Source organism: Aythya ferina (genome assembly GCF_964211825.1).
Source record: "Aythya ferina genome assembly, chromosome: 9".
Classification (NCBI taxonomy): Eukaryota; Metazoa; Chordata; class Aves; order Anseriformes; family Anatidae; genus Aythya; species Aythya ferina.
Genome location: NC_140305.1, coordinates 4,162,970 through 4,178,159, shown reverse-complemented (window position 1 = coordinate 4,178,159; position 15,190 = coordinate 4,162,970). Strand labels below are relative to the sequence as shown.

At 39.8% G+C, this 15,190-nt stretch overlaps 2 protein-coding genes across 4 annotated transcripts in view; one reads left to right on the top strand and one right to left on the bottom strand.

Annotated features, from left to right (window-relative positions):
* The window catches only part of ATR (ATR checkpoint kinase), a 40,610-nt gene extending 34,896 nt beyond the window's left edge, over positions 1 to 5,714 (bottom strand). The window contains exons 1-5 of the mRNA XM_084528685.1: positions 5,574 to 5,714; positions 4,065 to 4,156; positions 3,072 to 3,215; positions 1,603 to 2,492; positions 667 to 854 (exon numbers count right to left, since the gene is read on the bottom strand). Of these exons, the coding sequence (XP_084384811.1) occupies positions 667 to 854; positions 1,603 to 2,492; positions 3,072 to 3,215; positions 4,065 to 4,156; positions 5,574 to 5,632 (1,373 nt within the window). The 5' untranslated portion in view covers positions 5,633 to 5,714. The remainder of the gene's footprint in view (positions 1 to 666; positions 855 to 1,602; positions 2,493 to 3,071; positions 3,216 to 4,064; positions 4,157 to 5,573) is intronic.
* A 226-nt stretch (positions 5,715 to 5,940) lies between these two features.
* PLS1 (plastin 1) overlaps positions 5,941 to 15,190 on the top strand; it is a 40,678-nt gene continuing 31,428 nt past the window's right edge. Inside the window, exons 1-2 of one of the 3 annotated variants that reach the window (XM_084530271.1) lie at positions 12,921 to 13,008; positions 13,752 to 13,869. The gene's annotated coding sequence lies outside the window, so the exon portion shown is untranslated. Of the gene's footprint in view, positions 5,999 to 6,377; positions 6,482 to 12,920; positions 13,009 to 13,751; positions 13,870 to 15,190 lie in introns of those variants that run through there. The other 2 variants (XM_084530270.1, XM_084530272.1) reach the window with 2 other exon arrangements.

Genomic DNA, 15,190 nt, shown 5'->3' with positions numbered 1-15,190 from the left:
CATAAGGGAGAAGATGGCAAGAGACAGCAAGCAGCTTTGTAGAAACTGACATAGTGGACCAGTGGGAAGCTGAATAGGAGAGACCACTGTGTCCTTGTTGCCAAGATGGTCAACTGCATATTGGGCTGTGTTATCAAGAGCAAAGGCCAATCCCCACATCTGGAGTACAGACTGCATGCTGGAGCCAGTTTTGAGTGCCCAAATACAAGAAAGAGATCAATATGCTGAAACAAGTGCAAGATAATCAGAGAGCTAAAGCAAAACACAAGAGGCCAATGTAACTGGGTTTGGCCACCCCTGAATAACCTGATTTAACTTGACTTGTTTTGAGCAAGTCCAGGTCAACTATGCTATGTACTCAGCTATGTACAAGATTCTACCACTCTTTGTATATTCTCTCAGCGTTTCTGTTTTTAATGTGTAGAGATTAAAATAATTCACATTAAACACAATAAAATAAAAATGCAGTCTCTTTAACTGAAGTTTAACTTAAAAGTCATCTGTAGATTCAGATCTTTCAAAAGATCATTGAGACCTTTTCCAAACATCTTCCAATGTGACTATTACAAAAAAAACTGCCTCAAAACAAACAAACAAACCAAAAAAGCATTTCTTATTATTCTCTAGTTAAATTAGTATTAAGTGGTTACTGAGTAAGTGTCATACATTACTGGTGTAGGTGATTTCTTTGGACGCTGTGTAGATAGGCTTAGCCGTTGTCTTTTCTCCGGAACTTCATCACTGCTGCTGCTCCACCCATCAGTATCAGAAGTATCCAGCTGATTCTGATGAAGTTCCTGCAATATTTCTTCTGTCCGTGTTTTTAATGCTGCATAAAGTGGACTAACCAGATACTGAAATGTACAAACAAGAGAAGTACCATGATTTGTGTTATGCCTTACTTCCCAAAGACATGATATTATTATTTCTGACATCAAACACAAAATTTTGAGACATTATGGTAACATCAAAGTCTTAAAAACCTTTCTGTACAAGAACCTTAATTACACAATGAATGAAGTTCCCACCAGAGACAATGCAGCTCATTCAGCTGTTTCCCAGCTCGTTCAGCTGTTTCCCAGCTCTTGCCATAGTACCTGGCTACTGAAGCCATCAAAATAGACATGAGTTTAAAAAACAAGAGATACAATATACATGTAGGTGCATGGGTTAAGACAGAACACCCAGCACACCCACATCTCATTATTTTAAATTAAACCTTTCTGTCTCCCTGTCTCTAAAAAGTATGACAACGCATAGAATTAGAAAGGAAAAGCAGCTCATATGATGAAGGGAAATTACTTGTTAAGCTACCCTTGTTTAACCCTATTCTGTGCCTTAGCCCCATTGTATAATACAGTTGTAAATAGATACTTGTGCCTGCATAGCCTCTCACTAGCTTAATATATTTCAAAAAGATAGGGTTCAGCTATGTTAAATTAAAGAATTCTAACCTATAAAAATACATGAAACAGCTGAGTAACAAGGAGGAATACCAATCAAATTATCCAACTACAACAATATTTCTTGGATTTTCTTCTTTGCACAGATAAGGTTATGTACATTATCTATTAACACGAACAGTTTCTAAAATCAACCTACCTCTTGTTCTTCCTGAGTTCCAAGCACATTCACAAAAATACTGCAGATGGTATTGATATGGGCTTTTCGCACTTGTAAGGCAGATTCATAGCCAGGTGGAACAAACTCCAAAAAATATTGCAGTATATGGCAAAAAGCAGCTTTCAGCTTTTCAGAATGAAGACACCTAAATACATCTCCTTCAAACAATGCACAAAGCTTCTCTAGTAGCAAGTTCAAGTAGACAGGTTCAATATTTTTGTAAGAATCTGCTTCAAAAGGTAATAGTGTCCTCACCAACAGTAAGAGCGGTTCTTCAAAAAGTTCTGATTCTTCAATATCCATTTCAGGTGCTGATTGTAGAATTCCAAAAAAGACTGTGAAGAAAACACTGGCCAGCTGTTCTGGAGGTCCTCCCAAATGGATTAATTTTATTAAAAACTTCACTGACAAAGCTTTAACTTTTGGACTACCATACTCCAACAGGGAGCAACCTATCCCCCAGAGAATAGTATCTTGTCTTACAAAAAAAACATCTGCAACAATATGCGTCAGGATAGACAATAAGATAACTTCCAAACAGTCTACATTAGGCATACCCATCAGCTCTAATGGTGCCGATTTTAAATATCCCACACTGTCACTTATATTGCTTGAAAATCTCTTCACAGTCACCGGCCATATCAGCACATCTCCCCAGAGATGCTTTCGTACATCTCTTTCATGCAGGAAGATTAAATCTTGGAAAAGCTGTAGCAAGTCTTTTGTCAGTATTTCAAAGATGGAGCAACCCCTCATTTTAAACAGAAAAAGTAAGGAGCAAATGACATCACAGATGTTTTTGTGCAATGTGTTGCAGTTTGGAGTTGCAGCAATTCGAAGAAGCCTCGTTATGATCCAGTTACTAAATTCTAGGACAATGAAAAGAAACAGCACTCAGAAAACTATTAAGACAAAAAACAATGCCTCCTACTAAAAAGCACATCCTTGAGAGCAAATTATTCATCGGAAAAAAAAAAAAAAAAAAAAGAGAGAATAAAAGAATAAAAAATTTCATTGAGAAAAACATGTAAGCTTCGTAAACAGAAAGCTTTCTCAGGGACATTTCATCAGGAGATCTTATTGAAAACCAGGAAGGGATTGTGGGCAGGAAGAGAAGACTGATTTTAGAATGGGTAGTTCCAGACATTTTTTTCCACCTCAAAAAACCCCTCAGGCAATAACTATTTGTATAGGATATCTTACCAACGTTAGCTGGGCGGTATCATAATTACTAAGCAAAAGTACTGAATAAGGTCAAGCTCAGTTCTCATAAATTACCATTACGACATATGCAAATCAATTCACTTAATAAAAGTCTATCATAAGATTCATAGGTAATTGCAAACTTACCAATTTTTCTTTTCCCTATTTTCTTTTGTATGAATACATCAGCAGAAAATTTAAATCCTGTAAATACCAAAACTGAATACAAACACTTTCAAACTCACCAATGGAACTGCATTCAGTTTCCTCCTGATTTCCACCCACATTTACAAACATAAGGGGGGAAGATTTCATGATATGTTGAATAAAATCTAGCAACATCACAGAACTTGGCTGTGAATCTGATTTCTTAATGAGTTCCAATGCAACTTTAAAAAAAAAAAAAAAAGAAAAAAAATTCTGAATTAGCATTGCAATAAACCAATTTCACGAATTTTGTTCACACCTAAAACAGGAGATGAAGAAATTTATTATATAAAATATTATGATACTGTATCAAAGCTGTACAGTTATCAATCTGAAATGTACCATATTAGTCCATGAAAAACATTTTGTGGTTATTGTAAACCCTGTACATGACACCAAACTGTATGAAGTAAAATATAAATTGCTCATAATAAGTATTATTCATTAAAACTACTTCCATTCATTTAGTTAGTACTACATCCAGCTCTTGGATTAGTGCAAAATAGCAAATAGTTAACAGTTTAATTTGTAATAATGTTTTCCTAGATTTATGATCTCTGTAGAAAAAAATGCCGATGATTATTCTAAAGCTGCAAAAATCAAAGTTTTTAAGTTTCAACTTCAGCTTACAGAATCAAGTTTAACAAAATATTAGAGATATCTAGTGCTGCTATACAGCTCCCTTTAAGCAAGTATCTGAATCACATCACATTTATCCAAATTCCCCAAGGTTACTTAGAGAGCACAAGAAGGAAACTATCCCAGATTTAGACAGCAGTTAACCAGAAAAGTTACATGATAAAGATAAAATACAATACTTATATATTTAAAAACAATACTTAAGAACAGGCTGTCTTTTTTTGGGTGGGGCAATTATACATTTGTCTGAAGTCACTTTGTATCTCAAAAGCAAATACTTCAACTACTAACATTTGTTGAAGTGAGATGTAACTTGGAGAGAAGGGAGATTCCTTAAACTGTAAACCACGTTTAAAATTCATCAATTTGAAAGATAGGGATGTAATACTTACCCACATCTACATCTGTAAGAATTCTGTCAATGAACTGGCAGAGTATTTGTCTTGGTTTCTGAACAACTGTATTGTATTCTTCTGGACTAGCACTAAAATTAAAAGTACATTATGTTATCAATTTTAAAACATTAAATAATACGGAGTTAAACACAGAAACAGGTAATTTTCTCTTTCAGATGTCTTCAAAAATAAATGCAGATGGTTTTCTCGATTTAGCAACCAGCATATTACATGTCCTTCTCTCCCCTTATTTTTCATACACACAAAGTTGTATGAAATGCTGAAAATTATTTAATTTTATTATGCGACTACATTTGATATACATTAAACACACTTCTGACCTATTATACCCACCACCACAAAGCAAAACAGTTTTTTTTTTCCTGCCCCAAAAGGTTTCAGGCAGAAAAATAAAATTGAGTACCCTTTTCACTTTGGAAATTAACAAAATTATTCAGCTTATTAGCTACCAGTATGCAGGGTAAGAGGTATCAACAGCAACTGCTGAGGTGATTACCATGTCAGGTACTTTTTTAAGGTCAAATTTTCAATATTCAACTGTAGCTCTTTGTGAACTAGTTGACTACCACAGAATAAGCTGCGGTCTTTATGCTGCCATTAGAATTCTAGAGACAAATACTTCTCTTTCTCTGTATGCATGTAGCATATACGTGCCCCAGTCATGAAATGCTCCTATATGGGTTTAATCTTTGTCCCAGCGCAGCTTCTTTCAACAGAGCTGGAGAGCAGCAGGTCTTGATCAGTCAGAACATGTGTAGCAAATGACCCTATGGTAATTCACACTGAAGTCTCAGAGGTAAGTAGGTTCATTTCACATCACACAATGAAGATTGCGGCAAAGGCAGGAACATGCCACACACACTGTGGATGGCTTCAGCAGAGGCCATATGGGATGGATTCCTAGCATGCTTGTGATAAACTCAGGTGTCTGTCTAGCTCTAAGCTATCCATCTTCCTTACAAGCTGAGCAAAAGTGATGCAAAGTGTTATTTTGTATGTGCTCTACCTACCCAGCACAAGAGATGGGCTTTTTATGACATTACCTCAAGGAGCAAGGAACCCAAGCTCCAAGCTTTCAGCGCTGCCACAAGCTTCTCTCCCTCCCCTCCAGTTTGGCCACCTGCAGAATGCTACTAGTACTGCTCCTGGGATTATGAGGCCTTTTAAGTGGCAAAATTGAAGGGAATGAAAGAAATTCAAGGACCACAAAAAAAAAATTTAAATAAAAGGAGGTAGAATCGAGGCAGCAGCAAGCTGCTTTCTTTCGGGCAGCAGCAGACGACACTTAGACAACACACGCTTCTGACTAAGCGCAGTTCGCATCCATCCCGAGCGAGGCACAGGACAGAAAGTAAACCCGGTGCGGGATGTACCACACGGGGCAGCGGCGGGGGCGAGAGGCCAGGTCGGGCCGGGCCGGGCCGGGCCCCGCGCCCCATTCCCCAGGGCCCCAGTCGGGCAGGGGCCGGGTCCCCCGCGGCCTACCTGCCGAGCTCCCGCAGCGCGGGGATCATGGAGGCCATCTCCAGGCCCTGCTCCGCCATGCCTCCCGCTTCCACCCAAACCGCCTCCGCCGCCAGCCGGCCGCTCGCCCGCGCCCCCCGGCGGCGCTCCGCCTTCAGCCGCTTCGCGCCGGGCCGCGAGGGCGCCGCCACAGCCGCTCCCCGCCCCCTGAGGCCCAGCCCGGCCCCGCCGCACGCGGCCCCGCTCCCCTCAGGCGCCCTCGCTGCCGGGCGAGGCGTGAGGCGGGACGCGGCGGTCCCGCCCCTACTCCCTTCACGCCCTGCCATTGGCCGCGGGAGCTGCCCGTCCGCTCTCCCCGCCCTCCTGATTGGCCCCGCCTCGCCCGCCGGCAGCAGGTGGCGCGTGCCCCGCGGGGCGCGGCGGCAGAGCGGGCGGCGGCGGCTCAGGTAGGGAGCGGGGGAGCCCCTGCGGCTGCGGGGGGTGCTGCTGGCCGGCTCCTTGAACAGGCGGCTGGTCGCGTCCTGATAAACGCACTGATTAATTAAAAATAATAAGCTGCGTTGGTTTTTTAGGGGTTGCTGGCATAGGAAGGGGCTGGGGGGCTTCAAGAAGCTATAAGACGTAACTGGGTTTTATCTTTGTTGTTTTTTTATAAATATTGTAGCGTTTTCTGCTACCTGACTTCATAAAATATTACCTTTTAAGAGTAATTTCTAGAGAGAAAGCAAAATCCATACAGCTTTCTGTGCTTTAAGTAATGCTTTGATGCTCTGGGAAGACCAGGTCCGTCTGGGTTTTATTTTAAATAGAGAATTTTCTGTGTGATTCAGATCAAGAAAAACTTCTTAAGACAACTTTAAAACAGCATTCTGAATGCAAACGTCCAAGCATGAGACAGGCTTGGAAGAAAGCCTTCTTGGCTAAGAAAGGTGTGACTTGCACTGCTTGCTAATTTGATGAGTTAAAATCCCAGAGACATAATCCTTGGTAAATTTAGGAGAGATGGCGAGGCACCTGCTGGGACGGTAGAGGAGTCTGAACAGGATGTATTATTCTTCAGCTTTCAATCTGAAGAAATAGGATTAAGTTATTGTATTATACGATGTTATTTCTTCATTTACACTGCATAAGCGGGATTTGCTCAGTGCTGAATTGGAAAAAAACAAAAGTACTTTTGCATGTAAGTCTCCTAAGTCACCAGTGAGATGCTATTAATATAGGTATTGTAGGCATGATGTCAGTTGTCGTAGGCAGAATGCTATAGAATTTCGAAGTGCAGTTCCTTCAAGTGTTTAACAAACTACAAATTCAGGCTTTTTTTTTTTTTTTTTTTTTTTTTTTCCACCCAGCTGTAATAACTACTCATAGCACTTCCCTAAAGGGAAATCGCTGTTTTCCATCCTTCACTGGGCATGAGGTTAGAAGCTTCTGTTTGTTCCTGGTTTCAAAGCCCCATCCATTCCATTCTGGGCAATACTGTCAAGTTCTTCCTGCTGACTGGGTATTAGAAGACTCTTCAGTGCCCATAATGACCTTATTGCCTCCTCAGGAGGCAAGAAGTCTTCTGGATGTTCCCTGGAAAACATTTTGCACTTGCAAAACCTAGCACTCCTCAAACCCTCAAAAGATTCACCCAGTTTTGCTGCTTACTTTTCTTGAGCACGCAATAAGCAGCTCAATAAACTCTTAGTTTGTCTCCTTGCTTTTTCCTTATCCCATTTTTTTAATGTCATCTTTACCCCCAGGAGATGGAGAGGGAAGAGATGGAAAGGAGAGGGAGCTGTTTTTCCAGCTGGAGAGAGTGACTTGATGCTAATGAAAGTCATGTGCTCTTAGGCCATGTTGTTTTTTCTTTACTCATTTTTTAAATGAGTCTTGGGTGTGCAGAGCTCACAGCTTGCAGAACTCAGGGAAATTGATGCAGGTAGGTAGAGCTAAGTATCAAATCCAGTGTATGGGGCATTAACAGGAGTTATGCCAAAGCTGCCTTTCCCCTTGCCCATGGGTAGTCCTATCACTTAATAGTTGTGTGACGCTTCCACACCCAGGTCTCTATCTGTTTTTGCTTTTGTTGCTTCTTTACCATGTACCTCTGCAGGTCAATGTACTTAGTTTGAGACGCTAAGAAACACTGACTTTGCCTTGGACGAACAGAACACAAGAGTGTGTTTGTTGTCTTATTCCCTCAGTTATTTAATTCTGAGGTAGAAGTACTGTTTGTGTTGGGGCTCATCCGCTCTGTGGATGTATATGAGATGCTCCCCTGTGTCACTATAGGGACCCCAGTTAAATCTTGTCTGTCTCTTGCAGCTAGATACAAGTAATTGTATTGATCATTTAAATTCACACACACATTCCCTGATGCCCTCGTGAACTGTGAGACACGAGCATTGCACAGGCAGGTTTGGTGGTCAGAGGAGTTGTAGCCAAGATGGCGCACCAAGCCCCTCTTGAACACCCAAGGAGTTTCATGTAATATCAAGGTGTGCTTAGGGCTTATCACTTGTGTGGCTGCTGTAGTCACACCAGATTGTATGATTACTTGAAGTCAGATTTCCATATATAGCCATGAAAATGGTTGTCAGATTAGCTGGCTGACCTTTGAACACACTGCATTGTTCATGGAAACCATAAAAACGTGTATTCCGGCAAGCTCTAGTTTTAATCTGTGCCTGTGGTATGTAGTCAAGTTGTCTAGAATGAAGGGGCACAGGCTGAAATTATACATGGTCCTGAATATTGCTTTGAAGGTTTAAAATAAAATGTAAATGGAAGAATTAAGCAAAAATGAGATGGGTAAAAAACTGCAATAGTAAATGCTGTTAAGGACTAATCTAGATAGTCTTAGTCCTGCAAGCATTTTTTTTTTTTTTTATGCAAATAAACCTCCTTAAGTGCTAAAGACTATCGATGAAGCAAAATTTAAACATTTGAGTAATTTGGAGAGTGTGTTAGGTGATATATTCTTTGGGAATCTGGTGTTATTACAAGGCAGCAATGACTTGAGTTTTTTTTCCTTGTGCACAGCTTCTGCAAATAAAAATGAGTTGCCTGTATACATAGGAGTTAGACTTGATGATCCTTGTGGGTCCTGTCCAGCTCAGGTGATTCTATGATCTTTTTGCTACTTGTTTCTTGCTTTCTTGACGTTCACTGGGCAAACAGCTGACCAGTGATCACATTGTGGTATGCAAAGGGATATTAACACAAAATCAAAACTGGTATTAGTCAGATCAAGTTGAATATTAATCAAGAGATCGATCTAGTTTATTAATGGAACCAGATCTGCATTATAGTCACATCAAACCACTTAAGGGATATTTAAGTATCTCTGTAGCTACACAACTAAAGAAGGGCTGTAAAATGAAACAGGAAGGGTGACTTCTGTTATCTGGTATATTGTTTTGTGATAAATTGATTACGTGACTTCAGCTTTGATTCATACCAAATGCGGTCGTGACCTTCTGTACCTTACTATCTTTTTATCTTTTTCAGTACTTCTAAATATAAATTACTTGATGAATTTCTGGATTTTTTTGCATATGTGCTTAGTTACAGCTATTACACACAGGTTTCTGAGGAGAAGAAAGGTAGTACATCACAATTGCTTATCAGTGAGGCTGGTATTGCTAAGCCTCAGCAATAAATTATGCATAAAGCAGGTCATGTGCTTGTACATGTGTGCTTTTGATGGGAAAAGGATTATCAACCCACTTACAGGGTTCTCTTGCAGATGTTTTATTAATAATAATAGGTACTAGGAAAAAAATTTGGTGCTGGACCTGGTATTGCCCAGCTTAGTTCACTTAAAGTATATTTGCCCTTCAACTTGTTAATAATCATTGGTAGGTTTCAGAACGGGTTATTAAAAGCATTAACGTGCAGTAGAGCTGAAATATTAGGCCATATGTTATCAACAAGATTATATCTACCTGAATGCTAATTTAAAGGATTTGCGTGAGCTTCAGGAACTAGCTGTTTCTTTTCTAATGAGATGTTTCCTCATAGGTTTTTATGTTCTGGAATTTTTATATTTTAGAATACCTTTGTCTTGCTTGTTCATAAAGCCTTTCTTCTAGCTTCATGTCTTCCTTTCTTCCATTTTTTCCCTATGTGTCTTGCTATTTCTTGATAGGTGAATTTATCCCCTTATGACAAAGGCAAAAGTGATTCTGTTCTTTCCTAACCAAAAGGTAGGTCAATAGAAAATAATAAGAAATCCTCTATTGCCATTGACCTGAATATTTTGCTTCTGCAGTGTTACTACTTCCTTCAAGCTTGATGTATGGAACCAAGATATATTTGAAACTACTGGGAGTTTTACCATTTTATAGCTGGCATCAGGACTTGGCTCTGATCCCACATCTTCTCTTTCATTCTCCCCTTTGGTATCATGATGTAGTTAAGTGAGAAAATAATTCATAACCGAATATAAACATCTATTTTGCTTTGCTTGTTGTCATCTATATCAGCTATTCAATTTTGTGGGCCAGAATATTTTTTACATCCCGAACTAGCAAAATGTTATAACATGTGAATAAATTTAAGCCTTATCAATGATTTCATTGGTTTAAAAGAGTTATCATTTGCTTGGAATTGTATCCACAGATAACTACTTCACTAATTCAAGGCCTGTTGGACAGTCCTTCTAAAAGCTTCTATTCTTGCCCATCTTAATCATTGCTATCTATATATCTTCAACTCTTCGAATGAATTTCATATCTGCAGATACAGCAATAACAGGATCATGTATCACTGAACATACATGGAAAATACATATCCTCTATAAGTTAGTGTTGAGAACTCTGTAATGTGTTGGATAAAGTAAAATGCAGTTTCATCAACGTTATCCAAAATGTACAAGTGGAAATGCCATTGCAGTGGGAATTATTTTATATGGGAATTACTTTGACTCTTCTTTCTAACCATTCTATTAAAAGTGAGCCTGGCAAAATTTTAGTTGCCTCTCACGGTTTGGTCACACTATACCTTTCAGGCTGACTGTCATGGTTATTATAAAATGAGATGAAATGTTTCTAGAACAAGATAAAGTGTTAGCGTTTAAATTAGAATATATTACTAAGCTGTGCTAAAATCCTGTCTGGTTTGCATTCTTACAATGCCACCTATGTGAAAGAGCAAGGCTACAAGATCACTTGCAAGTGCCTAACGTTACCTGCAAGTGACGTGTTATCAACTGTTAGTGGGGAAACACTTCTGATGGCTGCTTTATTATGTGGTATAAAGCTTGCTGGAACGTATTGGTTAGATAGCTAAAAAGTATGCCCAGATAGTACAAGTGTTAAAACTAATCTGAATCAGCATGGATAGGAGCTGAGGACAGGCTGATTTGTAGCAGTCTTTCCTCCAACCCCCAAGATGCTTTTTGCTCATTTTTCCTGGTGATACTGGTTCCTTGGTTGCGTTGACGAAATAGTGTTTTAGGAGGTAAATCTACAGTTGAGGGAACCCTTGAACATAACAAAGTAAGTAGAGGATTAATAGACTTGGAGATCACAAGAAATCATTTTCATGAGCTAGGCTGGACTCCCACAAAACTCAGATGGCAGGCTTTTGCTAACGGGTGCTGCAGGAAATCTGGAATGCCTGAGTAAGCTATAACTTATCTTTAGAAGAGCTAGCTAGCCTTGAAGTCAAGATCTGACATGATGTCAAATCCATAAGCTATTCAAATAATTAGTACTCACTAATATAATATTTTATCTTCAAGGTGTTTTTTTTTTCTGGCTTAGAATAAGAGCTCAGTTTGGCTACAGAAAAGTCTTAGCTATGTAACTAGGTCTTCTGAAATAAATTTTAAAGCCTAACCTAAAGCTGAAGTATATTCTGAACCTGATTTCTGTAAATTTTATTTTACTTTTTTTCCAGATAATGGATGTAGCACATTAATGAACTGTGCAGAAGTAAATTAAGATTTAGGGTTAAACATTTATCTTAAGGTTTGTTGTGAACAGGAAGGAAAGGTTGTGTTCTGTTGTCTTATTGCAAGTGCATCATGCTGTTACCTTTCTTACCATCAAGCAGTGCTGATGGATCGACAGCAGCCCTTCTGCTCACTTAAAGTATTTTTTCAGTTTTATATTTTGAATCCTTGTAATGTACTTACAGCTCCAGAGAGTTGTCTTAGATTTGTACAAATGCAGGACATGCAAGTCTTACAGGATATACTCAAACTTATCTGGTCAAATGGTATCTTCTCTGAAGCTGTCTCTGAACCATACGAATGCCATGGCTGAGGTTTTGAGTAATTTAGTTACACAACATTTGTGGAGAAATATATTTTTTTCTCTTCCAAACATGATTTAAAATGACAGTTGGCAGCTACAACTGTACATTTTCTTCTGGCCTAATTAAGAGCAACAGTACCAGCGAACGACCTTTGTGTTCTCCAGATCCTCTTCTAGTTGTACAGACAAGCGTTCACGCCGCCCTACCACTGGGCTGCTTTATGCTCCGCTGCAGCAAGCGTGCCTCCTTAAGGCCGGGAGCTCACCAGTGGGCAGCATTTACTGTGGGCTCTGACAGGTTTTGACATGCTGCCAGTCGCTTTTGCCATGTATTGTAGAAGACCATCCTTTTCTCTCTAGCTTGACCAATGGAGAAAGCAAAACAAAAATAACCTATGAATTTTCCATGACAGAAAATCCTGGCTTGCTTGTAGTATAGTAGCTGATCAGTCTAATCTTCTAATAATCTTTTGAACCATGGAGAGTTGAACGAGGAATTAGCAGGGAACAGAGGGCCATGTTGCCCTCTGATAATTAATGAAAACTTAAGAACACTCTGCTAACGCAATATGCTCCCATGCTGTTCAGTGACTGCCGTCAGCTACTGTCTAAAACACCTGTGGATGTGAACGGAATTGCTGAGGAGAAGAATATGCATTTGTATTGTTACCCTTAATGATCTTCACATGATTAACTTCTGGGGTGACCTTAAAACTAAGTTCATTAGTTAGCGTCAGCCTGTGGCTCTGGGCTGGATTTCCAGTATTTGCAGTGACCTGAGGCTCCAGCCTGGAGCCCAGCAGAGAGCAGGGCAAGGGCAGGGCTGTCCTGGCGAGTGCTGTGTTGGCTGTGCTAAGAGCTCTATCCCCTTCTGCCTTGTAGGCTTGTTCACTGATAGCTTTGTTCATAATTTTGCTTTTGCACTTAGGTGCTAACTAAATGCTATTTTCACACTTAGAGAAGAGAAAAATGATTAGTGATATTCCAGTTGGCTTAAGAAAAAGATGTATTTTCTTAAGTTATAGGTAGCATGGAGGGATAAATTCCTCATCAAAGAACAAGGAGTAAGGTGTGCCCTACCTCTTAAACAGCCCCAAATCTGGAGGAAATAGAGAAATCTGGAGGAAATAGAGGCTTGGGACAAGAACTGAAAGCCTTTGCAAGACGTGAAAACATCAGTAGCATTATTAACGGATTAAACAGGTAAGGTGAGTGTGCTTTGATTGTAGTAGTTGAAATGCAAGATCCAACAAACTCAGAAAAACTGAAGCACGTATGTAATCTGCGAAATTGCAATTGGCTAAGAGTAAAATGATTTGAGCTATGAGATGGGTACTGACAGTTGCTGGGCTAGAAGCAGGTAGGTAGTGTAAAGCCATGCTACTTGCTGCATTTTAATGTTCCTGATTACTTCTGCTTCCTTGCTGCAAATAAGGTGGATCAGAGTGAAGTTGCAACTATTGGACTGTAATAGCACTATCCCTTTCGGAAATGTAATACTTAAGTTGTAGTTTAGGGGGAGACCAGAAGATGGTGAGTCAGTGACTTTAACACTACTATCAGTTCTCATCCTCTGCCTGAACTTTCTGTTGAAGATGCTCCCTGACCTGTGATTCATGGAGTTGAGAATTTATGTGAGGATCTGATTAATTTTGAAACAAATTTCTAGTCCTTTTGGTTACAGACAAAGCTTAAAAGTTAATGAGAGTAATGTGAAATGTCTGAAAACAGAAGGCAGATGTCATTCCAGATTAATAATTTTAAAATGCTTTGTCATTTCATAGTTTAATAGATTAGGCTATGACTCATGATTGTTTTTTGAAAGTTTGGGATTGTGATTATTGCTTCTGATTAATTTTTCTGTTTAGTAATTAACTATCAGTGCTATAATTTAATAAACAAATGAAGGAATAATTAAAGCATAACCACAAGTTTTAGATCTCATTTGTAGAGTACTGGAGCACCCAGAAAGCTTTTCTGTCAAATGAGATTCCCGTCAGCAAATCCTGAGTTCCGAGCACACGTTTGGCTGTGTCATAGCCTAATTTCATACTGATGCAGTTACTTCGGTAAGAAATTCAGCATTTCTTTCCTAACCAAAAAATAAATATACAGACTGTTTATGCTGGAATTTGGTATAAAATAATGACATTTTTATTCATAATTTTAGTTCCGTGTTAGCAAAAGCTGTGTGTGCATAAACCTAGCCAGAAAAAGGAGGAGATTAAGTATCATTTGGTGGTGTCTTTCAACTCACTTCCTTTTGCTGTTGTAAACTTGATATGTAATGTCAGCCAAGGCACAAAAGAATGACTTCAGGATAGAGTGCCTGAAGCAACGTGCTTCTGTTAGTGTAGTCTTTCCATTTATATTTTAGTGAGGTTTGCTTTAGTGAAATGTGACAGTAAAAGCAAATTTACATTAAAAAAAATCACTTTTCACAGCAGTGACTGGTAACCAAATAGGTTTTATCACAAGCTGTTTCCTAATTTCTCATCAAATTTTCTGTATGTTAATGATAGACATTTTCCATCTAACGTGAATTTGTGTGGTGAAGCTGCTGTGATGCTCTGGTCTGAGGAGGTACGCGCCTTGCTGTGGTTTCTGGGTTCAGCAGTGTTTCTGGGTTTGGCACCCCAAGCTGTGGGGGCTGTGTTTGTTGGCTCATCCCGGGTTGACTCCTCGTTCTTGGTGGCACCCTGTGAGGCACCAGCTTCCCTCTCCAAAGTTTGGTTTTGCCTTCATGTTAATTGTTGCAGCTTTTTTTCCTTCTGCCTGTGGCCGGGTGTGTTCAGAGTTCTCAGCGCAGTTCTCTCTGGTTAGTACCTCTGCGTAGATGTTCTTGCCAGACATTTTGTTCATCTCCTAATTGCAAAGCATTGATTCTGGCCTTCCAGAAGAGTGCATTTGCCTGGTGGAATACCAGGTAGCTGCACTGAAATGCCATGAGCGGAGACATTTCCATGGGTGAGGCCAGTGGATATAGGGACGAGGCCAGAGGTGAGGTGATGATGCAGAACGGGCAAAGTACAAGGGGTGCCATGGCTGGGCCCTACGGAGGCGCTTCAGGAAGGAGGGTCTGGCACACATGTGTGCAAGGAAGCCAAGCAGCTAGTCGGCATGGGACGTGGCTTTCAGTGCAATGAACTGCTTTTTGGAGAGTACCAAATGATCCATCTGTAGGGCTGATGTGGGTGGTATCACTGGAGATCACAGAGAAGGTCATAATGTGTGAAGTAGTCTATTGAATGGATTGAACTTGTTGAAAGAAAGACATACGTGGTTTCTGTTCAGGGATCAGTCAAATGCGTTTGGGGCCAGTGTAAACATTATGGTGTTTATGCTTTCTAAACAGTAAACATGATAGTATTTACACAAACAAAGCGGCTT